This window comes from Pseudorasbora parva, chromosome 5, assembly GCF_024679245.1.
Source record: "Pseudorasbora parva isolate DD20220531a chromosome 5, ASM2467924v1, whole genome shotgun sequence".
In the NCBI taxonomy this organism is placed as follows: domain Eukaryota; kingdom Metazoa; phylum Chordata; class Actinopteri; order Cypriniformes; family Gobionidae; genus Pseudorasbora; species Pseudorasbora parva.
In genome coordinates, this window is record NC_090176.1 from 32,776,323 (window position 1) to 32,803,700 (window position 27,378).

The following is a 27,378-nucleotide window of genomic DNA, read 5'->3' on the forward strand; positions in this document are numbered from 1 at the left end:
TAGGTAACGTTTAGATCGCAAGTTTCATTGACTTTGTGTATGTGGCAGAATAACAGACTCAACTCATTAAATGTCCTCTGGAGGTTTAATAAACACAGACTAAAAATAACACTACAATTCACACAGAAAGTACATACTAAATATGCATCACGAGAGTAGAAGTATAGATATTAACGATAGAGTAGAAGTATAGATATTAGAATACATAAAAGAGAATAATGAATAGACTGAAATTAGAGAGAGATAAAAGAGAGAGAGAGACAAAGAGAGAGAGAGACAAAGAGAGTGGGGGGGGGGGGGGGTAAGCAAGGCATGCTTTCCTTCAGTTCATCAAATACGACCTTCACGGAGTTAACTTATCCCAACAGGGACATAACACACCATCTTTACAGCAGTAAGAATAAGAATACTTGCATTCTTTTTGGTTTCGTTTTGGCTTCTCGCTTATGTGCATGTGTCTCTGCGTGTCCGGCGGTTCTTTCCGAGGTTGGGAGGGAAGCGGCTGTTTGCTTTAGCGATGCTTCGTGTTCTTGAAGATCGGATTGTAGAAGAGAAGATTTTTGGAAGGGCTGAGGCCTGCTTGGAGGGCCTGCATTGGTGGCATGGCTTAAGTGCCATGAGAGAGTTGAAGAAGTAAGAGCAAGAGATTTTCGGAGAAGAGAAGAGGAGTAAGAGCGTCTTCACTGGTCTTTTAAGGTCTGGAAATAGTCCCACCCTCCAGGGTTAGACTTAACCAATGAGAGTGTTGGGATTTCCCGGCGGGAAATTCCTCAGCAGATTTTATAGCTCTTTGTTCCAAAGTTCGACTAAGTGGGTCTCTGAGTCTTCATACTATAATTAATGCAACAAACACACACTGCATTTTCTGAATAAGTGATATACATGGAAGTGTAAGTCGTGAAGTGAGTATTAATTTGATAGGAGACATGACATATATGAGGTTATCTGAACTAGTACTTTGTTAAGACACAGACAAAAAGATGCAAAATACCATACAGAAGAAACATTTTACAAAACAGTTATGTGTTTACATATAATGTCCTGGGGTGCATGTTCATCTATAGATGGTTTGTCTATAATTTGAGGCAAAAGCTCTGTGTCTTAAGCTCTTTGTGTCTGAAACTTCATGTGGCCAAATTCCTTTCGGGGCCATAAAACATCTTATCAGATGGTTTCCCGGGGTAACGAAGAATCTCCCTCTGTTGTGTTGGGGGAAGGTCTGCCACCCAGCACACAGCTTTCACAACATATTTGTTAAATGTAACTGGCGATTGTGTGTTTGATTCGCCTGAGTCGCTACAGCATTTAAAGGGGTGATGAACTGAGGAATCAACTTTTCCTGGAGCTTTTAATATATATAAAAGTTCATGGTAATATAAGAATATCCTCTAAGTTTCGGAGCTGAAAACTTCCTTGTTAGTCAAAGAAAAGCTTTTATAGACAAGAGGTTCAGCAAATGGTCCTGTGCTTCATACTGACATCAGTGCGCGACGAAATACCGCCTATAGAGATTTCATAATCTGAAAGCCACGCCCACCGGGGGGGAAACAAACCAACCGTCTCCATTGACTTTCTATTCCGGGAAGCGGCCTCCTTGTTATTTCTGACTTATAGCAAAAAAACTAACAATGTCTGAAAGCTGATATGTACAGAAAACAAGTTAAAAAAAACCAGAACCAAAACCCCAGAAGTGTTTATAAGCTGCTGACCCAAAAAACGAGCGTTTAAAGACATAACAGTGCATACATACAATAGAGACACAGCATTACATGCTATATTGCACTAAGAATTACGCCCACTGGAGGGGAAAGTAATCAGCGACAGGAAATATAATATTTAAAACTGACATTTGGATAATTGACAAAATGTTTACTGCACATGAAGGCATATTGAGACATACATAGTGTCAGGATCCCAAAATTGACCCATTCTTCCTTCTGAAGCATCACTTCTTACTGCTTGTATCCACTTTAGTCTTTTTAAATGCTCGTTTTTTTGGGCCGACAGCTTATAAAAAATGAGTTATGTGTTTTTTAGCTTGTTTGCTGCACTCCTTGTCACATATCAGCTTTTAGACATCGTTCTGTTTTTTTGTAATAAGTACGAAATGACAAGGAGGCTGTCTCATGCAATACAAAGTCAACGGAGAGCGTTGGATTGTGTCTCTAGTAGGGATGGGTACCGAAACCCGGTATTAAACGGGCCCCGGGGCTGAATTTTGAAAGACCGTTGTATCGATAAGCTCGGCCGTTATCGGTTCTGCTTTCGGTACTTTTGAAAATACACGTGACGAGAGAGAGCGAGAGAGAGAGAGCGAGCGCAAAACGACAGCCCTAATGAGTGATGACGGAGGACAGAACTAAACATTCAAACATAGCCTGGTTATACTTTACACTAGATTGTGATAGTAATTTTATTTTAGATTTTGGCTTCTTTGGCAAAGATTTTGGCTTTAGATTTTGGCAAAGAATATAATTTTAATATTTATGTCTAACGCAACTTAATTCCCTTTGCAGCAGTACGCTGTCATTTCTCCGTATAACTCAAATGTAATGACAGAATCAGCACGATCAGTGATTGTTGTAAAATACAGTCTAGCAACTGCTGGTAAATTGTGGGATGCGTTTAATAATAAAAAGAGCGATTAAAAGCACAAAAATGTCTGAAAGAGATTGTTCCCAAGTCGGCGCGCGCTCCGAAACAGCCGCAACGAGACGAGCAAATCACACTTTCGGTTTCACACTCGCGTCTAAACGATCAAATGTACACAAACATCTATGTCAAAATGACCGGCTTGGAGAGTCTCTTAAACACAATTTGTGTCTAAAATGGACGTTGTTATTATGGATAGTCGGGAGAAAATGTAGTGCATCTGCCTATTATCAGTCGCCTATAGATATGCACGTCTGTCTTAAAGAGGCAGCAGTGTTTAAACATGCTGATTAATTATTGCGAATTAAACAACCAAATGCAAAGAGAAAATCCCTCACAGCTCTTGAATGAATAACTTCAGCTTCAATAAGCATTAATTTATCCTAACTATGATAAACTATGCAGTGTTATTTTACATTTGATTACTAGAATTCTTCCTGAAATTAAAGCACTGTGTAGGCCTATATAATGTGTATCTTTGTTAATTGTGTGTGTGTGTATGGGGTAAAAGTACCAATAAGAATACCGATAAGCAGTATCGGTAAGAGTAGTAATACCGTTAAAACCTTAACGATACCCATCCCTAGTCTCTTGTGTATAAAAAATGTAAAAAGCCAGTTCATGACACCTTTAAGTCTCACTTGAATGCTCCTTGACGACAGGTGGTCCTTCTGTCACACAGTTGTGATTTTATCTTCTAATTTGTTTTTGTTTGTTTTTGAAATTCCTGTAAGTTTAGTTGTTTTCAAGGTTTGCATTATCTGTCTTACTACGGAGGGATGGATGGGTATTAGTCTACGGAGTGATACAGGTAGTGAAAGGGAGAGGTTGTACTTGCAGTTTCTGAGTTGTTTTTTGATACAAAGTATATTAGCACCCCCCAAAAGGTATAAGGTCTGTATTTTTTTTTTAAAGTGTTTTTTAGGTAAGTGTTTTTGTGTAAGTTGCTGTGTTTGTTAGTGATAATGCATTGTAGAAAGAGTTTGTGAAGGAGAAAATGTGTACTTCTTATGCTTTGTTCAGGTCTGTGAATTCTTTTTTTATTTTTTGGAGTGAAAAGGGATGCAATAAGCATCAAGTTTTGCCATAAATCAGAGGGGTCAGCTACATTCTGTGTCCAAAAACAACTTGGAATAAGGTTATCACATAGACAGATGTCATTGTAAGACCGTTAGCAACTTTGTTTTCACTGTTTGTCTGAGTCAGTAACTAAGGGGGCTGGCACTTACTGATAGGCCAATTAAAGTATAAAGTCTCATACTTTCATTAAGATCAGGTTCAATTTATATTCTCAGCACAAGGTTAGAGCTCAGTTATGTGTTTGTTTGAGTGTGTGTGTGTTTATGTTTGTGTAGAGGCCAGATGTAGTTAAAGTTTTGGATGAAGCTCTCATAAAAGCAACGGAAAACCTGAATCAACTTGATACACTTCACCAGGTAAAATGAGAAACAGCACAACAATCTTATGTAGGCTTAATTTGTAGGAATATTTATTCTTATGTAGGAATCAGTTCCCTGGGGAAATGATTTTTGTCAAGAGATGTTACAAAAGACAGTAATGTTTTTGAATAAATAATTAAAATAAAAACAGAGATAATTTTATAATAAACAATGTAATTTGTTAGTTTTATTTCATGGTGATTTTAAACCTCTTGAGCGGTATATTTGATAATGCTGATTTGTGAAGCTTATGTTTTGTGTGTTTAAGACTCTTACCAATGGTATTCAAGCTCAGCTGAGAAAAGAAAGAACTCGAATTGTCAGAGAAATTGATGAGGCCATAGACAAAGCAAAGAACGTTCTGCTGAAAAGGTATATGGAGAGTGGTGTTTTATAGGTCAGACTTGGAAAATAATGCTTCTCATCATGAATTTTGTGCAATTTGTAGACGGAGTTTGTTGATGTCGAAATTGAAAACTGTGGATCTTCTCTTCTCGGATGGTTGGAAGGAGTGTAAGAAGATAGAAGAGAGGGTAAAAGAGCTGAGCACTGCCATAAAGAAAGCTCGACATGTTCGTCAGTTTCCTTCTCTGGAGACCTATTGCAACCTAGACAAGGTAACGCTGTACTAGATGCCATACAGAGTTCTGCTTAATGTTAGATCATTTCAATTACTCAATTTATTAACTTTAGTTAAAAATTTAAGGTAGGAAATAAGGCAGTAAGATAGTTAGTAACTAGATAGAAAATCCAACTGTGTGTGTGTGTGTGTGTGTGTGTGTGACGTGTCATTTTATTATAATCATTGTTACTTGGTAAACTTTTCTTGTTCTTAAAGGGTAACTAAACCCTAGAACAACTTTTTTTAGTTAATGATCTGCAAGAATGGAGCTTTATTATTATTGTTCATTGAGTCGAGTAAATGTTTTGACAGTTGGGTTTAAAGTGTTTAAATTCTATAATATATGGTGTAAAAACGTCTTAGTGCTGCCCTCTTAAGGTTGAACGGTGGCTACTGCAGTTGAATTTTCCTATTGGACGTTATGGTACTTCGTAACGTAGGTTTGTACTTCCAACAGCTCACTACCACGCCCCTGGCGGGAACTCACAACGCCCCTGGCGCGAGCTCACCACACCCCTGGTAAAGCATCCTGTTTCAGTTCAAAACCTCTGTAGCGAGTCAGGAGTTGTAATTGCGAGTATAGAAAATTATCAGGATAGCATATATTATCATCTAGTTAGCACAGCCATTTGTATAGTTATTTAGATTAATTCGTGTAGCCTAGTTAGTTAATTAGCATAGTTGTTAGTGTAGCATTGTTAGAAGTTCTCTTCACTTGCTTTCAACATCCTAATTAAGAAAATACAGATATATAATGCAGTTGTAAGTACATGTTTAGCTTTTCTTTTGATAGTTTTGCCACCCGTCATGTCTACAGATAATTTTCATACCTCAGACGCTTTCAGACAAACCATAGACCGTAAAAAAATAGACAAACCCTGACACGCAAATGGTTGCTGTGGTAACAAACAACAAATCCGTAACGTGCTAGACTGCTGGCGTATGTAGTCTAACTTTTATTTAATGCATGAGGAATATTTAATATGAGGAAATCTGTTGTAATAGGCTATTAGGTTTGAACTTATTGGTCCTGCGCTTTTTGTGGCATTCAGTATAAGTATATGGCTGTTCAGTGTTCATAGATTAGTTAGTGATCTCATTCTCTCTTGCGCTGCTGCTTCGCTAGCATGAATGAATGAATGAATGAATGAAAGCATCGTCAACATCGGGAGTTAAAGCAGTTTGAGCCTACAAACTCTGTGTCTACAGACATTTCACCCTCCTCCAGTCCACTTCAGGTGAAGGTGGTGGAGAAAAGTCCTCTAGTTTAGATGACTGCTCTGTTGCAAAACTACTGTCCTCACTCCAGTCACTATCCATCTTTGCAAGTCTGACAACTGTCAAACAAGTTGTCACTACGGGTCTCAGGTGCACGCCCCCCCGCTCATCCCCGCCCTCGTCTCGTCCCCTCTGTCTCCGCTGGGCTCTGCCCACTTTTGCAGCATTTTTCAAATATTGCCAGAGGGCGGAGTTAGGCTGTGAACAGGGGTTTAGTTACCCTTTAAAGGGTAACTAAACCCCTGTTCACAGCCTAACTCCGCCCTCTGCCCACTTTTGCAGCATTTTTCAAATATTGCCAGAGCCCAGTGGAGACCGAGGGGACGAGACGAGGGCGGGGATGAGCGGGGGGGCGTGCACCTGAGACCCGTAGTGACAACTTGTTTGACAGTTAAATAAAAAATTAAATAAACAAAAAAACATGCAAACTAAGTTTATTTTAACTAGACAAAAGATTGGTTGTCATAAAATCGTTATTGGTGTCAATAAAACTGAACAGCTTTGAACAGCTCGATTGTGGTCTCAGCCCCCTTGATAACGTGCACATAAGTTAGCCGTAATACACAAGCTGCACGATTAAGTCGTTTATCGAAACGAAAAGCTGCAATTTTAACGTGTTAAAGCATCCTGATTTGTAGCCATGTTAATAACGTTTGTAAGAAACCAAACCATTTGTAAATCCGTCAAGATTTCAGCGAGATAAGAGTACTTATATTCGTACAGATCACTCATCTTACATCAGGTCCCACAGCGCCCGACAGAAAGCCTGCCTGTGACAAGATGGCCGCCGGTGATGCCGATGGTGACTCCGCCGTAAGATATCTAGTCCTTATTATGGATATCTATGGTTGGAAGTACAAACCTACGTAACGAAGTACCATAACGTCCAATAGGAAAATTCAACTGCAGTAGCCACCGTTCAACCTTAAGAGGGCAGCACTAAGACGTTTTTACACCATATATTATAGAATTTAAACACTTTAAACCCAACTGTCAAAACATTTACTCGACTCAATGAACAATAATAATAAAGCTCCATTCTTGCAGATCATTAACTAAAAAAAGTTGTTCTAGGGTTTAGTTACCCTTTAAATGTGTTGCAAAAGCATATAAATGTTAATGTAGTGATTTATGTATTTTACTTTTAATTAGTTCCTTTTTTTTATCCATTCCACATGTATTCCACTTTTTACCTAATTTTCATCAGATGTATTTCAGATACTTATGTATTTACTATTATTAATGCATTTACCTATTAAAACACTCTTTGTAGTATCTTGGGCTTTCTCTTAAAAGTTTGCTACTTTAAAAAAATTGTTTTAAGGTTTTGGAGACTCTACAAATTCCAGTGGATGTTGAGTCATATGACATGAGCTGTCTGTCATTGCATTCAGGACTCAGGTAGATAACCATCATACACAATTCATTTCAGAGCTCCAGAATGCAATTCATTTGTCACAGGAATTAATACACTTATCTCTTCTGGTTTTATATGCATAATAAAAGAAAGGGAATAATTGACTCACGTTTTATTTTTATTTATAGCTGCAGTCTTCAGATAGATTATCTTACTGAAACTATAAGAAACTGTCTTAAAATCACAAGTGACGATGATAGCTGGTAAGTGTTTATAGAATATGATTCATTGAATATGTGTAAAACCTTGTGATAAGATTTGTGATAATTGTATTATGCCAGTATTAAAGAAGTTACTGTGGAGCCTTCCAAACATGTCGTGAGGAGCGCTGCGGAAGTCTGGGACAGCTCCAGTCAGTCGGTTCCAAAAAATGCAGACCCCCTTCCCAAAAAACAAAGCACACGCTGCCCAAATTTCATGGAGGTAACAGATAGAAGAGATACAGATGCTTGTACAGAGATAGTGGAAACAGGTGTGTGTTTGCAGGGCTGGGTAAAAATATTGCTGGTGTTGTGAATAATTTTTTTGTCTGACTTTGTAATGGGTTTTATGTTTAATATGCTGAGCTCATGTGTTTTTAGCACTCCGTTACCCAGTTGTTCCACCAAGATGCTATGAACGGAACAGAGCACTTAGAAAATATCGCAGGCAGCATTTTGAAAAGCCCTCAGCTGTCCAAAACCCTAAAAGTATGTGCCACATTTGTTGGTTAATCAGAAAAATGAACAAACAAGAAATGTCTTTTTCCTTTTGTTATTGAAGTGCACTTTGTGATAACTGTGTGTATGTGTTTTTTTGTTTCTTTTTTAGTGGTGTTCTACGTACTGACAACACACATTGTGAACCCTGGACATTTCTATGTACGCTATATGCTTGAACACAAGACAGGCCAAAAGTTGACCAAAAAGATCAACGAATTCTGCTCAGGGGAGAGTAGCCACTTCACATTCAGTGATGAAATCAAGACGGGTATAATTTCATCCATACAAATATAACAAACATTTCAATGTATAACAAACAAATATAATTCACTAATGTTGCATACATTCTTCACCACACTCGTGGATGCAAACAGCGTGCTTTTCGGCGCCTCCCGCTTTTTTTCATATCAGTTTGGGTGACTTGTGTGAATCGTGCAGATCCGAAGAGTTTTTTAAGGGGGGGTTATAATGTTATACAGGGTTTTTTCCTGCATAGAGAATTACGAGACGGCCGCCTCAGACAGGCAGACAATTGCTCTGATTCAGCCTGTTGTGATAATCAGAAATCTATATCGTCACATGATCCTTCAGCAATCACTCTTATATTATGTTTTGGTGGTGCAAAGTCATCTAAAGCCATTCCATAGCTGAATGTGCGGGACAAGGATATTATGTTAATATTATTTCCATCGTTAAATTAAATTTGACGTAAACTCGTCTTCCCTCCGCTGCAGCTGTCAATCATCATCTCCGTTCAACATTCAAACTGCGTGTCGCGTTCGGTTACGACAGTCAGCAGGTAAAACTCTCGAAGATCATATATTCCTATTATAATACTTGATCTGTAAATAAAGGCTGTGGATTTAAGTTTATAGCTGTTTCTGAATGATGTTGTACTCACTATCAGATGACAACACAAGGACTATAAGCATCACATGCACAATAACTGGAATTTAAAACTTTGAAGAAACAAATGATCAGTGAACTGTTGGACAGATATACATTATAGACTAGGATTTGAGCGCTCCGCTTGACTAGCTAATTATTAGGTCCACAGTCAACTAAAAACAAACAAATATGCAGCAAACAATAAATAAGTTGCAATATTATTGCAGAGAGAGAGAAAGAGAATGCAGTGCTTACATCTACTGTGTTAATGTGAATACTCGACTTGGCATTTTGATATATTTCTGTGGTTTTTTTGGCTGTTTAGGCGATCAGCCAAAGACAGGCTACCATGCATGTCCGTGTTGCACTTGTAGCGTGCGCGCAGCATCCTGTCAATAGAATTCATTTCTCTTTAGCTATTTATCGCACTTTTAATATACATATTTAATATAAAGCATATACCGCTCTTTTCTTTCTCATTCATTCATGTTTCGTTATTAATAATTTATCTGCACAGATTATCATAAATTCGACACATAGGACCGGCTGGCAAAAGCGAAAGTAACAGGGTATCCGCGGGGTCTTGAAAAGTCTTAAAAGGTGATAAATCAATTTTGGGAAAATGAAGGCCCTTATAAAGTATTAAAAAGTCTTATCACGGCTTTATAAAGTCTTACATTTTGAAAGTATTTTGTTTAAGCTTTGTCAAAAGAGTTTGACTCCAAAAAGTATTTATGAATATATTTCTTTTCATCCCCATAAGTATTAAAAAACAACGGGGTGCTCAGTCTGAGATCTGCTCAGAGCGCGTGCCAGGGATGGAAATTAGCACCGCCACCTGCCAAATGTGGCTGATTTAGAGTTGTGGCGGGTAAACTCACTTCACCTACTGAGCTGTTTCACATCTTTGTAAACTTTGTTCAATGCATACGAGTGCTGCTGTATGTGCGCATATGACCAGTCGTTTTCTCCGTCATCACTCGCGCGCTCTGTGAGATCTGACGCTGTGCATCATCCGAGAGCGCGCGCGAGTCTCACAGCGCGCAAATAATGAGTTCTTTTTCAAGTCTTGCGCTTAAACGGACAAACTCACACAAGAAGTATGTCAACATGTCCATCTTGATGAGTATCCTAGCAGACATAGTCTGAATATGCCTTAAGTGAACTGTATAGTATGCACAGTCGAGAAAGACGAGCATTTCCCTGCATCAAGTCTTAAAGGTGCAGTAGCCTTTACTGCTGCCTGAGTGATGTCCTTATATTTAGTTTGACATTAAATATCTCTTGTAAGTTTAATAAGGATTAATCTTTCATTTAAACAGTTAAATATGGTTATTTTACATTTGATTACTTTATTCAATTTCTGTACTTTTCTGCAGGCCATTATTATTTAATGTACACATGAGTGAGGTCGAGTTAAACATTCTAGTTTGAATTTTATTTTTCGGTTTTTGGCTTTGGTTTCTTCTTTTTTTGTTTCGGCCAAGAATTTTGATTTCGGTGCATCCCTACTGACAATTTTCTGCTCAGTATGTTGTCAACACGCTTCAAAGATGCCAAAACTAATAGTTTCATTCTTGGGACTAAAAACCATAAAACTGGAAGCCATAAAAGACCACAAATCATCGTGAAAATGTCAGTATTTCATTGAGACTTGAGATTAAATAAACTGCTTAAGTATTGTAGAGCTTGTAGTATTAATTTGTTAAAAACAAAAAAGTGGCTGGTAAAAACATTGAGTTGTAGACTTTGAAAAAAGTTCATTTCCATCCCTGGCGACCGCTGTCTACGGGTGACGTCATGTATTTTGCGAAATGCGCAGTTAGGTAATGTGTCGCCCTCCATACGTTGTAAAACAGATAAGCAATATAAACAATACAAAATTGGCCTCCGATAGAGATTTTAAGTCTACATTCGACTACAAATGTTTATTAAAGGTTTGTTGCCGATTAGAACTTGAAGTGCGATGAGGTCTTAAAATATTTTGCGAAAGTCTTTAAAAAGTCTTAAAAAGGTATTGAAATTAACTTCAGGATTCCTGCATATACCCTGAGTAACCTACTACCGGGTGAAATGTTTGGAAATGTCTTTTTGTAGAGCAAAGCACCAGTTTCAATAAAAGCAAGGATATTAATATAATAGGAGTTTGGATAGCCTACTTTTACGTTTTCGCTGCTGTTCTAAAAATGGTTTTGCCGTTACCTTAAACAGCTGCTTAAATCCCAGTGCAGGAGCTGTTACCACAGAAACGTGAGTGGTTGCTGCCGTGTCTCGTGACACAGTTTGAATTTACAATTTGGATTTGGCCGGTACAATTTAAATATTATCATAAACGTTTTATTTACTTCGGTAGGATGTACAACAAGGGAATTTTAATTGGCTGCCTTTCTGTAGAGCGCGGATCTCCATTGATGTGTCTTTTTTTTTTTTTTTTTTTTTTAATCAATCATTTATTGGTAAAGGGTGACACCTGGCGAGCCATATGATTTTTGTCAAAGAGCCAGGTTTGTCTCGCGAGCCAAAGGTTCCCAACCCCTGCTTTAAGCACATCATTCTGCACCCGGGATGCGCATAAGCGCTTAGTGTCGCTCTAATTTAAAGCATTTTGTGCACTGAACGATTATTAGAAGCCTATCTTGTTCTCCCGTATCTATCATATCTTTGCTGCCCCATTAAAAGCTGCACATTGTTTACAATAAACATCTTGCAATTTTATGCTATTATTTGTGTGTGTGTGTGTGTATTAGGGGTGGGCCATATCTCTATTTAAAATATATCGAGATATTTTTTCAACTCAATATGGATTTGGACATATCGTATATATCGATATATTGTTTATATTTAATTCTGATTCCGCCACTTTGCTTGTTTGCCTTCTCTGTGTTGTGCTCGCGCGTCTCCCGCCTCTTGCTTTTGTTACCCCTCCCCTCGCGTGTGGTCCCATTGAACATGGCTGCTTCCACAACCATGTGAGGATTAGTTATCATCGTCTATGGTTATCATGTTGACAAGTGCGCGCGTTGTTCAGGACTCAGTTTAGAGACCATGTTTTCCTTCTAACACAACTGCTTGCTAAAATTCATAAAGAAATATTAATGTTCATCATAGTTCAAATCGCAAGTTTCACCCACAGTCAGGTGATTGACACTACTGGTGCGAGACGCGGTCGCAATCATGCCAGTTTATGATTTGTGTCTAACTGATCGCATGGTTTTCGGTTAAAATGTCAAAATGATCGCATATCATTTGAAAAGATTTAAAAAGTATTGCAATATCATTACTATTATTATTTTGTCAGCTTTATCACAGGATTATGATGAATAGGTCTATTCATGTTTTAACCAAGAGGGAAAAACGCGACATCCCGGGTGTCCTGAGACACGCGGTGCTCTTCTGTAAGTTGTACTGTATCATATCATATAGCCTACCTTCTGACATTCATATTTCGTTCTGTAACTGGAAAAGAAGTGAAATTCAGCTGATGTGTAGCCTACATGATCCGCATGATGAGTTAGTGATGTTTGTCTTGAGTTAAACAAAATTCAGTTTGAATTTTGATACAAATTTAACAGGAAATGGTGTAATGACAAAATCAGTTTATTTATATCTCAGTCATGCCCCCATCTTTCTGCAAAATGCTTACTGTTTACTTTAAGTGTAAAAAAGGGAGTCTTTGATTCATCTTTTGAAAACATGAAATAAATGAAAAGAAGGCAATATTATTTATTTTCTTTTACAGTTAAATTATTATTATTTATGTATTATTATTTAAAAAAACGTTGTTTTTTTAAATGTCGCAAAAGCACTTTGTTCCTACATGAACTGACTACCTCTTTGCACTTCAATAAAAAAAAAAGAATTTGTGGTATTTGGCATATTTGTTTTTGCTGTAGTTTTTAGGGGGTTATTTTTCCTGTAAAGATATCGAGATATATATCGTATATCGAGATATATTTTTTGCTCCATATCGCCCAGCCCTAGTGTGTATGTGTAATATATGTATATATATATGTATGTATGTATGTATGTATGTATGTATGTATGTATGTATGTGTTTATAATTCTAACTCTGCTTGGGGGTGGGTGGGGAATTTGAGTTTGAGTTACTTCTCTCTTTTTTGACAATACATGTGTTTGCATCCCTGACCACACTACTTTAAATACTTCACCTTTAAAATGCAGTTCATATAGCGCTGATTTAAGCAGATGCAACTTATTCAGACTTCTTCTGAATGACAATGCGGCAGCTTGTTGAATTGCATCCTTGTTACTAACTCAAATGCTGCATTGACCAATCGGCTTCCAGTACCAGAACTATCTGTTCTATATTATGGTGTTATGATATTGTTTTTATATTTGCTAATGGAATGTAGAATTGTTTGTTTTATTTGTATGGATATACAAGTGTCAACAACAACACAGCTTTATAAAAAATGTAAGCATAAATTAATGCAAGGAAACTTACAAATTATGATGTGTGTTCACAGGCTCTGTGCTCTTTGTCTATTGGAAGGAGAATGTGTGGTGCAGAGTAACAGTGACTGAGCTCTTTCAGAAAGAGTGTTTCCAGAGTGTGACCAAATGCCTTGCCTCAGAAGTCTCCCGTCTGCGTGTTCACTTTCAGGACTATGGCTTCTCAAAGGGCTTCTCAATCCCAAGGTGAATTTTTTATTTTTTTGCTTTCATGAAAATACATCTAAAAAATGATGTGGTCTTATATTCATTGTCTAGACTTTTACATGCCCGCAACACAGAGTGTGCCTCTCAGGACTGAAGTAAGTTTACAGTGCCAGCGGGCGAATGACCGTCCAGGATAGAGTGGTTCAAAAGTCGGGCAAGTTAACCAGGAACTGAGTGGAGATTGTAGTGATAACTTTAAACTCATGGTGATAAACTTAGTGGAGTCCTCAAACAATTCATTAAGCAGCCAGGAAATACTACGATGTGTCAAAGTGTAATGTTAGAAGTGAGAAGACAAAAAGTCTTAAAAATGCAGTCAAAGAAAAGCTTACACTGGTCCTAAAAGCAGCCAAAGCCACTGGATATTACCAAAGAGCTGAACATACCCACCAGCGGGTCCCCTCATTTCTCATTTCAGCTACGTACTGACAAACTTGCCTGTTTCTTGGCTGATTTGATGCGGTGTAAGAATGATGCTAATTAGGGCTGTCAAAATTGCTCAAAAAGGACGTTCAAATATTCCCAAACGCAAATATTCGAACATCTGGCCGCGCGTTACGTCAATAACAGGACAAAATATAGAGACATAACTACTTGTATAGGTTGTCTATTTAAGTTTATACATATTTGACAACGTATTACTTACACAAAAACAAGTAGATTGTTATTATAAATAATATAATTATTATTATATTTAATTATTATATATTATTAAATTAACTAATGGCCAAGACCGCCACGCTTTAAATGAACAAACTTTGAGTGCTGATCAAGAGTGCAAGCAATTTAAGGTCGCGAGACTCGCGACTCTTGTCCCAAATATAGCAGGCTTCTTTCAGTGATTGAAACAAATATTATTAATATTAATTGAAGTTTTACAGCATATTGAACGCTCCGAGCAAGCTGTGCTGTACTAAACATGGAGCTTTTCCTTGACATGAAACGGTAAATAATCACACCAGTGAAAGCAGTGCATTTATCCTTTATTCATGCAATATATCTTCAGTCAGTACAGTAGCCTACATTTTAGTAATGCTTCTGTTTAATGTTAAATAAAATGAGGCATGGTATGCTAACTGTATCTTACATAGCTTGCATATAACTTTATCTCGCGGCTCAAAAATTTTACCTCCTACCGACCAAAATCCAACGTACTTCCAGATATGGCTTTTTAGATTATGTAGTTAAAATCTCTTTCGAAATTCAGTTTTTTAAAACTATTCGAATATATATTCGAATTTAGAATACTCTTTGACAGCCTTAATGATAATTCATTATGACACAGAACAAGTCTTGTCCAGCACTTATTCTGGCGTATTGATGTATTGAAAAGGGACCCCCTTAAATCCATCTATATATGTTTTATAAATATTTAAATGTTAAAAAACATTTAAACTGTTTGATAAATAATAAGTGTGACATTTTAAAAAGAACATTTTTTCAACATTTAAAAAGAACAAATTTAAATCGGCTCTACTTAATGTTGGACGTATAAACCTGAAGAAGAACATGTTCAATAAAAAATTACTTTAATAACCTTTAATAATAAATGGATGTAAGCAGCTTATGTAGCGCATTAAGAATACAACTCTACAAACTAGGGCTGGGCGATATGACGAAATATATCGTCTGGACGATAGAAAATGTCTATCGTTTTATATAAGGCTCTATCGCTTACGCCACGATAAGGCGTTTATGGCAGAATTTTACATCAAGATGCACCTCACGCCACGGCATGCCCATGCACACTGCAATACATAAACACACATGGAGGAAGACGGTAGTAGACGCGGTTCAGACCAGGGTAATTATCAGAGTAATGATGCCAGAGTGGTGGCAAAAGTGCTCGAAACACACTTCAGACACAGACGCTGCAGCGGGCTTTTACGCGTGGCACACCATAGCCATATATTGAAATATTTTAATGGCAGGTGTAGGGATGGCGAAAACTAAACATTTTCTTGACCGACCACCGAGCCTCATTAGCCGGTTGAAACCGGTTAACCGATTAGTTTAAAATAAGCTGCGCTATTTGAAATAACAGCCGCGAGCCGCGCTCCCTCTGTCTCTCTCTCACACACACACACACACACGCGCTGCCGCCTCCCTTCCACTCACGTCACTTTTTTTAAATCCCCCACAGAGCGAAACACGAGTCCCGCAAACGCGCCGCAGAGGAGCTTGTTTGTAATCTAAGGACAAATGGCTCCTTAGTTTCGAAATGGTTTGGTTAAGGTGATCGCGTTGTAAATAAAGGCGTTTATCTAGCGTTAGAAGCTCATTTGAAACATTGCCGCGGCTCATTCAAGAAAATGACAGCTCCGAAGAGACGCCGCTTTAGCTCGAGGTAGTGCTAACAATAATAAAGAAAGACGATCAACACCTTATGTGTTCCCACTGAAATGAAGATGCAATATATTTCCAAATGTAAGCCCATCTTATGCGGAATGACGCTTCATCCTGTCGTCTGCCCTGACTCTAAGCTCGAGTGTTTACTTTTGGCAAACCTTGTGAGCGCGCAAACCCAAACGCTGTGACCTCGCGCCAAATGTTCTTATTGGTTTATTAAGTACAAACAGGCGAGTTATGAAGAATTGAGTGCGAGGGATATGTTCAATCACACAAAAAGATTTTGGAATGAGACGGCTAACTGTAGCGTTTAGCCCACTGTATAATAGCCTAATTTAGAGATCACTTTTTTATTTATTTTAACCGACAACTTTGATCGGTTAACGTTGATACGGTCAGCCATCGGTCAAACGGTCATCGGTTAACATCCCTAGGCAGGTGATAACTTTACTAACAGTCTTGCTTGAAAAAAAGGTTCTAAATAAAATAAAAATGTAGTCCATACTACCTTTATTTGTTTGTATATCATTTCAAAGTGCATTTCCACATTGCAATTTTGTATATACTATTCATAAACTGAATTAACAGAAAAATTGCTATATCGTTATCGGGATATCAAATGAGCTATATCGGGATATGAAATTTTGGCCATATCGCCCAGCCCTACTACAAACCCAGTGAGGAAGATATAGGACTATAGTGAGAAAATCTCACTTTAAAAATACAAAGCAAACATATACAATTCTGAAAAGTATGTATATGGCAAACAAGGAGAGAAACATTTAGAAATAAAACAGTTCGATTGTTCGGTAGACTTCTATTTTTGCTTTGTCTTTTAATTATCTAAAATTTTAGATACCTTAGAACCTTCTGGAGGACCCCTGGGGGTCCCCGGACCCCAGTTTGAAAACCCCTGACTTAGGCTACACATTGTAATATTAAAGGTTAACAACAGAGCTCAACTATTAGCCTCAGTTCAGTTATTTATTTTTAGATATAACAATCAACACTCATAAGCTTCACGTAAGGCAATTTTTGCAACTTCTAAATCTAATTATAATTGTAAATTTTTTCAACAATAAATTGGAGAAAAAAACTCTGTCAAATCATTGACATGTTTATTTAATGTAGCCTATTTTTAAATAAATAAGACATCACTAACAGGTTCAGTAGAATATAAAAAATATAGGCTAATATAGAAAATAAATAGGCTAATATAATGAATATATAGGCTAATATAATGAATAGGCTAAGCATATATTTAGCAAAAGAGTTCTTTTCTCTAATGAACTAACAGTTGTGGACACTGAATGACTTGCCTGTGGTAAATGTTCTCAAGCTGTTTTGTTTTGCCATGGTTGAAACACCAATTGACTTATTACACGACATGATGCATTTCAGTAAGTTGTAATGTATCCTCAACATGCCTGAAGAGATATTAATTCATGTTTATTCATTAGGAAGAGATGATTGCGTCCACTCACGCGCCTCTTCCCTGTTAGAACTGACGCCGTGCCTACATTGTTCAGTCATGTCACATTAAAGAGCGTCAAAACGGCATTTATCATTTAAATCTTGTGATAAAATGGACGGAATACTTAATATGTTCGTGTGGGGACTCAGATTGAAGTGTGTTCCGCACTTAAAACAAGCAGCCGACTGTTAACCGGAACCGGTTGGTACACACGTGCACCGTACCGGAAGCCCTATACCGAAAAGGTTCGGTACGAATACGTGTACCGTTACACCCCTAGAACACTGCAATTGTTTCTCATTTAAAAATGCAATCGTGGATTGAAAATTGATTTCTCCCCACATTTTGTGTCTGTTGTCTGGATTGCATTTATTCTTTCTGTAGCACGTGGAACATTGGTTCTGTGCATAATTTCTGGATCTGCACCAGAACATTGTATCTTAAAATTGTGAATCTTCTTGTGGCATTAGACTTGATCTGTTTTCAAATCCTATTTTCTTTTTGTGTATCTCAGTGAGGGAGGTTTAAGCTCATTGAATGAGTGTCTGCGGAGACCTGATGCAGCTGCTCTGGTGGAAGTAAATGGGTGGGCTCCTCTGGCCATCAAATGTTCCCTTAAAGATATTGTTCCTTCAGACCTGGTAAGAGTTGTGGAGATGTATTTACTCTAACCACACAAAGAGTTTTTAGTGTCGTAATTGAGTGCACCAAAATCCATGTTAAAGCTACACTGTGTAACTTTTTTAGTTTATTCTTAGCTAAAATCACTTAGTTCTTTCAAAAATATATGTGCTCATTAATGTATATTTACTTCTTTCAAGTAATAATGCATTCTCGTAATTTTATAATATACCATTGAAAATACATACGTGTTGAGGGTTCGGATGGCGGTCGCCATGTTGCTCCTCCATCTTGAAAGTACATTTGACAAAGAGGGACATACCCGTAAATTCAAACTTCGCTTTTCGCGTTTTTACACTCGCTGGCACCGTGTCGAATGTAAAGAGGAGGATTGGGCTGCTGTATGATGATGGAGGATCACTCTTAAGCCCCTTTCACACTGCACGTCGGACCCGCAATATTCCCGGAACATTGCCGGGTCCCCCTCTGTGTGAAAGCAACCACGTCCCAGAATTGATTACCGAATTCGACCCGGGTCGGGGACCTAGTAACATTGCGGGATATGTATCAGAGTCGCCAAGGAAGCGGAAAAGAGAATTAAGACGGCAACGCGACAGGCAAATCAACAAGACAAAGGTAAATATTGGAGTGGCCTTTCCAAGATGGAAAGAGCTCATTAGGAGCCACGATTTTAAAAAGAACGCCGACGTTGCCTGCTTTCTTCTCGACAGGTAATATTAATTCAGCCTATTTGTGTATATTGGAAGTTTTATTGTTGCTTGGCTAATTATATCATGGTGTGTTGTGCATAACACTAGAACGACGTCTAGGATAGTTTTCCTCGCGTCAATGATGAAAAAGTATTGTTTACCTTATAACATAAATCCGTGTTCTATGAAGGATAACATGAGATTAATATTTGAATTGCATTATAATTTGTTTGCCTTACGCTAGTGGTGTTGTACAATATACAGAATAACGATAGCACTGATAAAAGTTACTTTACTAAGATTAGCTTGCATTCGTCTGGGAACCTGATAGCTGATGGTAGCAATGAACTGGTTAAAAATAATGAAAACATAAAACTATTATTCATTTTACATAGATTTATTTGATCATAGATCATTTGGTAAATTAAATAACTGCAAATTATAATAGTTTTCAAAAATTACCTCATCACTTGAGTTGAAGCAACACTCACCGAAGAGGTCGAACTGGAAGCCATGACTAAATCGGCCACCGTATGAGTTGAAACAAAATCGAAATTGAGAGGAGCAGAAACTATTATTCACTGGATGGTCATATACCTTTTCACCACTAGATGGGGGAAAATATCACACAGTGTAGCTTTAAAATAGGTTTCATCACACTTTAATTAATAACCACAGGAAGTTCTGTATTTATTCAAAGGAAATATTCTGGAATATGGCTGCCATCTAGGGGTGCAAAAGAACTTCTGTTTCAGATCTATTTCTGTTTTATGGATGCTATTAGAGAATATAAAGAGTTTGAGCATGGCTTGTCTAGGCACAATTGATAACTGAGAAGACATGGAAAGTGATAAGTTGTTTACGTTTTCAGGTGAAAGGGTGGACTTCAGAGTCAGTTGACGAGATGAGAAGGCTGCTGGGCCCTGAGGCTGTGGAGATGCAGGTGTTTGGTGAGGATGGAGACACACTGTTAGTGGATCTGAAGAAAGCGACGATGGTGTCTCTGCGGGAGCATCTGGTGTTCATGGAACTGGCCAGGTGTGTAATAGTCACACCTGTGACTCTTAACTTCATCCTTACAGCCCACTTCTTAGTTGGAAACTTTAGGCACCTCACAATCCAATTCTGATTCTGGGAGTCACAATCTTATATTCTGTATCACTGGCGGGGGCTTTTAAATCACGGAATGGAGCAAAGCGAGTGTTTTCAATTAATTGCTATGGAATGTAAGCTTCCATGGGCATGAACTGAAAACATGCCAGTGGACACGCACCGTGAATGACTGCGGCTGTGATCAATGACAGTTCGGCCATGCACATTTTACTTTAGGTTTAGAATTAGTGGCAATTTGGGGGGCGGGTTGCTTGAATTGTGGGTTCATTAGCCTATTATTCTTAATGAAAATCACAACAACAAAACTCACTTAAATAGTTGCTTTTGCATTACCATCCGTAGGGTCTTAAAAAGTATTAAAAGTTGATAAATCCATTTTGGGAAAATTAAGACCCTTGAAAGGTATTAAAAATCTTAATCACGATTTTATGAGGTATTACATTTTGTTTAACAGGGTTCGTACGGGTGCTTGAAATCCTTGAAAGTGCTTGCATTTTGATGCTGTGTTTTCAAGGTTTGAAAAGTGCTTGAATTTTGGAGTGCTTAAAAATGCTTGAAATTGTAACTGTATTTCTTTTACAACAAATACCTATCTGACTAAATAGTTAGTTTATTAAATGTAGAAATAAAAATGTTCCTCAAATGAAACCTGCTGTGCTCGCCATCTGCCTGTCTGTTTCCATGTGTGACTCCGCCCCCATGTTATCGTTTCAATGAACGTTGGCTGAAAGATGCTAAATACGAATTTTGGATCAAACGGGCACAAACCCCACTAAGTGCCTCTTGTAAAGTTTGCAAAAATACATATAGCTTTTCACTATGGCCGAGTCTGCTCTTTCGAGTCACATAGGTACAAAGGTAAGTCATAGACTTTCAAGTAAGCTAACTAAAGTAGTTTACTGTAGCCGCCTATTTGTTTAACTTTCGCTATTTACTGCTAGCTTGGAATTCGCATTAGTGACAGAGTATATGTATAATGTGATAATGTAAGATTAGCATGTCCGTTATGGCATGTACATTTGTGGAATAGGCAGTGAACGTACCCACAAATCTGCAAATTAAAACCTACAAACGTTAGCTTGGTGCATAAAAATAGTGTCAGATGATCTAACAAGTTACATACTGCTGTCAAAAATATTGATATTTTTGATATGCATCGATAATTAAATATCGGAAACGATACCTCTACACCTGTTGCTCTCCTCTCCGGCTGACAGGATAACCTGTCTGAACACTACCATGCCGACGCGTTCTGCTGGATTTTTCTTTATGACAGCGTGTTAGTGTGTGATTGGTCTGAATTTAGACATTAGACATAATTCTACAAATTCCCGCAGATTTTGCGCTCATATCTGAAGTGCGCACATAATAAAGCCGACCTCTGACATACAAGTAAATAAAAAAATAGCTCCTTTTCCCAGCTTATTAATAGTCAAATACACACAAAAATGTCACAATGTTCTTCTGGGTGTGTATTAACGTAAATACAGTCGTAAACAGTTCAGAAGAATGAGTAACAGGAACAGTGTTTTGATTCCACACTTGCGTCAGGTCTTAAAGGGGCAGCAGTTATTCAAACTACAAAAAGACAAAAGCTCACTTGCTGCTCTTTACTGATTAACTTGTGTAACTTTCAACTTGTGTAAATACATTTTACATTAATATGTATTTAATTTTTTTAATTTAAAATTTTTTTTTTACTATGAAAATCCAATGTTATTTTAAATTTGATAACTTGTTTATTTTTGTTAGATTATAACTTTAGACCTAAGCCTACCTGATTTATTTGTGCTGTTGTTTTTGCTTATTTGTTCTTATTTTATTACTGTTTACTCGTCTTTTTACCATTTAAAGTCAAGCTTTCTTGTGTTCTATGTAAGCTACTGCAACACAATTACCCCATTGTAGAACATGCACTGTAAGCTAATTTGTGAGATAATTGTAATGGTAATTGATCAATGTTTATGAAAAAAAGCTTAAGCTTTATCATATAAAGTGATCTCTTCAGAAGAAATATTTGATTACCTAGACTTTTAATAGACATACATACACACACACAAAAAAGAAATAAATTAAAAATAGAAAAGGTCAATGATCTGAATCTGATTGACTGTCTACCTCAAAGACGAATGTTGCATTTTTTAAATTTTCAATAAATGAATTGAAAGTTAAGTGACCCTGTAAGGCCGCCCAAATCGTCCCAATGAAGGCTAACGATCGGCGGGTGAAGGTCGCTGCGCGTTCGTCTTTTCAGCGGGGAAAAGGGGATTTTATTTCCAATTCCTCGTTATCTGACTCCATTTAATCATAATTTAGAATTTGGGTTAGAATGCCAATTGGTTATTTGGTCATTCATTTTTAATAGTTTAACTACACATTTAATTATTCCATTTAACCCTTTGTTGAAATTATACCCAACCTGAATAATTCCAGAGCAAGTCAGAATCAATCAAAGTGTAACAATTTATTTAACAGTCAGGTAAATGTATAAAGCCAATTACATAGTCAATTCAAAGGTAATCCATATATAACATCAAATACTCTGAAGTAAAGAATGAAATGTATACCTGACTTCTGAAAATTACATAATGCTGGCTATCTTGAGACATCCAACATTACGGGCTGACCGGTTTAAAGTGTCAAGCCCTGAGCTCTTTGCAACATTCCCTTAAATACCCAGAAACAAATGCACAAACTCTTTCAAATGTAAACACAAGCTCACAATGGGAATTTGCATTGATCAAGACTTGTATTGATGCAAAGGCCAAATGGCTGAAAGCCACACCCACCAAACTAAGACAAGATATCTTTAAACTCTTAAAACGTTTATGATGTTCTAGTGTACTTCTGTGGAGTAGAGATATTTGTACCAGTCGCACTGAGACATTTCAAATGATATCAAACACATATAATACTGTATCGTGAGGATTGATATTGTAACAAAGAGATTTCTGGTGCATTTCAGGTGATCTGAAGTTTGGGGGAGCAGTAGTTTGGGGGAAGTTTCATGTGAAAGGAAAGGCATGTAAATTAGAGTCATTCATAGATGGTTCACTCAGTGTGATGTCGTCTCGGACAGAGACGCTAACTGTATGAATGAGTTCAGATGCTAATTTCCTTTGTTTTCTCAGAGCGATTAGACATTTCCAGCATCTACTAGCTTTTTCCAGCCTTACAACCCCGTCAAGTGTTTTTAGGGTAATTGTTTTTACAATTACCCCAAAGGCAGGTTAGATAGTAAACACAGTCTACTTAGACAGTGATACATTTAAAAGAAATAAAACTTGTGATTTGGTTAAATATCTGATCCTTCTGCTTTACGAAACACAATTTTGGCTGTTTATAGCATTATTATCTTTTTGTATGTGATGTGAAATTATGACCCCTTAAAATGGTAGGATTTAATCTCCAGTATCTAGTGTGACCAACACATCTTTTCAAATTAAAGGTGGGGGTAAGTGTTATTTCAAAACCATTTTAGAAAAAGGACTCAGGCCGAGTGGAATATCAAACTTGTAGCCAATCAGCAGGTAAGGGGCGTGTCTATGGTGAGAAGAGGGGCTCAGTGCACACCATTATTCAGAACACACGAGTCACACAGGACTGACATTAGCCAAGAAAACTAATAAATGCTGCTTTTGCTTGAATATGCTCGTGTGTCATGTTCGCTTGTTTGTCCATTTGCGATCGTATTGTCGCTCACTTCAGCGATGATAAAGACCCGTTTATTTCCACACCGTATGGAGCATCTAAAACCCCTCAGTGTTTCAAGCGTCAGCTCACAAAATGTTTCCGACAGCTAAGATACTATACTCCTAATATATGTTTGTTTCCTCTTTTCATCTATATAACCCATCCTGTCATAATTGTAATATGTTGTTAGCTGGACTATCGAGCTTGTATACTAACGTTATCGAGTTGTTCATGAGAACGGTTTGTGTTTTTGTGATCACTATAACTAATCTTGTCACAATTGTAATATGACGTTAGTTGGACTATCAAGCTTGTTTTCTATCGAGTTCATGAGAACGGTTTGTGTTTTTGTGATGGAAATGGTGACTTTTTCATTGAATATTCGACCTGGATTAGTTTCCACAGATTCTGCCATAGTCGTTGCCTGGGTTACGTATGTGTGGGGCGGAGCTATCAAAATAGGGCCGAGACCCTTTTTGGGGGTAGGGGCGTGTTTGTTTTGGTGATTTGAAATATCAACAACGGTTACCAGTTATCACTTACCCCACCTTTAAGGTAACACAAGCATGGTCAGATACAACTATATTCCCAATACAACTGTCAAATATGATATCAATTGAGGTTTTGGGAATAAAAAAATTTATCTATTCTGGTGTGGCCCCTATGAGGCTCTGAAAAGTATGTGTATTCCTTGTTCAATGGACGAAAACATCTCCACACATCCACAAAACCCAAGTCCCTACAAATTGCATTTAAAGTTTTAGCTTGTGGGGAAAGCGGGGATATTTTTTGTGGAAATCTGTCCATGACAATTGAAATCTCCCCCTAATGTAACATTTTTACTGTTCATTCCTGATAATGAATTTGTTACTCGTAATTTAGGTCCATATTTTGTTTTTGTGGGTGCCTTTAATGCCACTCTTTAGACTCCCAAATAAAACAATTTCGCTTTTTTCCACTTCCCTGGTGATGGTCTCGATGGGCGCGTCTCAATCATCTCACTAGTTCAGTAGTCAGGGCACTGATCATCAGGGAGTCAGCCCAATGACTTATGCTATAATCAGTGTCCTGACTAGTGGATAAGTAAAATGATTGAGACGCGCCCGATCTCCACGTCGGAGAAGTTTCGCTTCTTTGCCGTCTTCCGTGTATCCATGGCGTAAAATGAGGGTGTGGGGGAGGCGGAGACTTGAATATATAGGGGCGTGTTATGCTAATGACGATAAATCATGCGGTGAGATGAGTGTAAGCATAATCTTACGCCAACATATACGCCGGTTTCTACGCAAGATTGATAAATGAGGGCCCATTTGTACAGTGTCCCAACTTTTCTGGAATCAGGTTTGTATGTAATTTTGCATAATTCACTCTCATTACTATAGTAAGTCCATGTAGTAATGTGTAACTACCTTAAAATAAAACATAACTTTTGTGTTACTAACTAACTTCTAACTTTTGCTGACCCTAGTAAACACAATTAGATTGTCGCCTCTTTCTTTGTTATTGTTTTCTATTATTGTTAATATCAACAATGCTGATATGAAATTTGTGTGTACAGATTCTATGCTCCTATAGTAGCTCCTGGCAGAGTTCCCCTGCTTTTCTACCCTCCAGTTCCCCCTAAAATCAATGTTGAATTCAATGCTATGGTTGCTCATGTAAACTCACCATCAGACTTCTATGTACAACAAGTAAGTGTAAAAATACACATTATGAAATAATAATGAAATTAAATGTATGATTTAAAAATGTGATTTACTCACCTTTGACTGTAGGTTGAAAATATGGAGTACCTGCTGTTGCATTCAAAGCTTCAAGACTGTTACAATCATCCCAAGGCAAACAGTGAGTTCCAGATCTACTGCCCTTCTGTCTCACAGGCCTGTGTCGCTAGCTATGATGGAGAATGGTGCAGGGTCCAGGTCACCGGTGCGTTGATGCACAAAATATCAAACATGTAGTAAAAGTCAATGTCGCTTTAATAAAATGTATGAAGTTAAAGGCCTCTGTTTGTCTCTTAGGTTTCCCTGGTGGTCGGATGGTTGAGGTTCGGTATGTGGACTTTGGCTACAGAAAGACTCTCTCTGTGAAAGATCTGAGACAGATAAAGGATGAGTTCTTTGCTTTGCCAGAAATGGTAAGATTTAAATTGGTTTAAAGGGTTCAAATATGAAGGAAACTTACTTGACAACTACAGTTCCCACTTCAATATCCAAATGAATATCCAAATATCTAGTTTAGGACGTTAGTTCGGTATGTTTCAGTTTAGTTTGCGGTGGTTTACTTAGGCACCATGAAAGGGGTTTGGCTTTTAGCAGTGTTCCTCGCCATTGTAACTTTTACAGCAAGGCTATGTTGCCCTTAAGATATCTTAAAACTAAAATTGTTCTATTAGCTGTGAGCAGAGTTACTCATGTCTGATGCAATAAAGATACTACCCCTGTTTCTACTGGAAAAAGGTCACTACTTCATAAACCTATGATTACTAATGACAAAAAATGTACACATGACAAATCAAACATTATCCTTCCCAAATGTGTGTGGAAACAACACACATGTACTCATTCGTACAGTCATAAAAACCTGGAAAAGTCATGGAATTTTAAAATAGCAATTTCCAGGACTGGAAAAGTTTTGGAAAAACAAATAAATCAGAAAGTTTTGGAAGAGTCATGGAAATTTATTTCAAAATATATATGTAATAGAAGACATTTGAAGACGTTTAAGTGATAATATTGGTTCATACTTTGTAAACATACATGTTTCTGTCGAGCATGATGGCCAATCAGAAGCGTTCAGATTAGTGATCGCTGAAAACAAGAGTTGTGTTCCGTGCGTGCGCTCTCTGTCTTAACTCTGACTGAAACTCATGAATTCATCCGTCGTCATAAACAACAAAGTTCAGTTTGGATGTAAGAGATTAATGTAACCTTCCGTGATTTTAACAAGAGTGTTTTTGAGAGGGTTTAAACTCGCACTAGACCCAAGTTATTGATAGACTCACAGTCGATCACATTCTCTGCTCCCTTTCTGTATAACATTAGTTTATTCTGGTTAATATAATTTATTCATCATGCTGGTAAGTTCATAATTGAATCTGAATTTTCTAATGCATATAAAACATTATTATAATTTGTAAATGGTTGTAAGATTCCTTTATCTGTGTAGTCAGAATATATGATGTAGTTTCCCCAAACAAAAACATTTGATGTATCTATTAATACATTAATAATCATTATTACAATATCAAGAGCATTACCTGACAAAATGACTCTGTAAAGTTAATTATTTTGATCATTTGAGTAACATTAAACAGTCTTTGTAAATAAACATTTATGCTATTTCACATGCAGCTTCTTTTCCACCTTTGCAGCTTGTAAAGATGGCTTTTGTTACTGATAACAGTCCATATAGCAGAAAAAACAATTCCTAACACCACAAAAAGCACTGACAGAGATCTGCTATATTATGACCCACTGTAAAACAACAACAACAACAACATAGTAATTATAAACTTCAGTGTTTATTTTTGTGCAACATGGACTTCAGTGTTAAATTTGTGTGACTTTATCAAATCATTTGATTTGTAGGCATATGTATTCCTCCAGTTGCAAGCCTGTGCGCTTTACCCAGGGTCCCCGCGGAGTCTTAAAAAGTCTTAAAAAGTATTAAATTTCAGAATCAAAATAAAAGGCCTTAAAAAGTCTTAAATTCGCGGAAGCATTGCGTCTAGGTCTTAAA

At 37.4% G+C, this 27,378-nt stretch overlaps 1 protein-coding gene across 2 annotated transcripts in view; it reads left to right on the forward strand.

The window, feature by feature from the left end:
• rnf17 (ring finger protein 17) overlaps positions 1–27,378 on the forward strand; it is a 59,210-nt gene that overhangs the window by 6,243 nt on the left and 25,589 nt on the right. For both annotated transcript variants that reach the window (XM_067443908.1, XM_067443909.1), the window contains exons 5-18: positions 4,008–4,088; positions 4,360–4,463; positions 4,540–4,708; positions 7,316–7,392; positions 7,537–7,611; positions 7,690–7,880; positions 7,990–8,097; positions 8,219–8,377; positions 13,485–13,656; positions 18,015–18,141; positions 19,703–19,869; positions 25,196–25,328; positions 25,413–25,566; positions 25,659–25,774. In XM_067443908.1, coding sequence (XP_067300009.1) covers positions 4,008–4,088; positions 4,360–4,463; positions 4,540–4,708; positions 7,316–7,392; positions 7,537–7,611; positions 7,690–7,880; positions 7,990–8,097; positions 8,219–8,377; positions 13,485–13,656; positions 18,015–18,141; positions 19,703–19,869; positions 25,196–25,328; positions 25,413–25,566; positions 25,659–25,774 — 1,833 coding nt within the window. The remainder of the gene's footprint in view (positions 1–4,007; positions 4,089–4,359; positions 4,464–4,539; positions 4,709–7,315; positions 7,393–7,536; positions 7,612–7,689; positions 7,881–7,989; positions 8,098–8,218; positions 8,378–13,484; positions 13,657–18,014; positions 18,142–19,702; positions 19,870–25,195; positions 25,329–25,412; positions 25,567–25,658; positions 25,775–27,378) is intronic.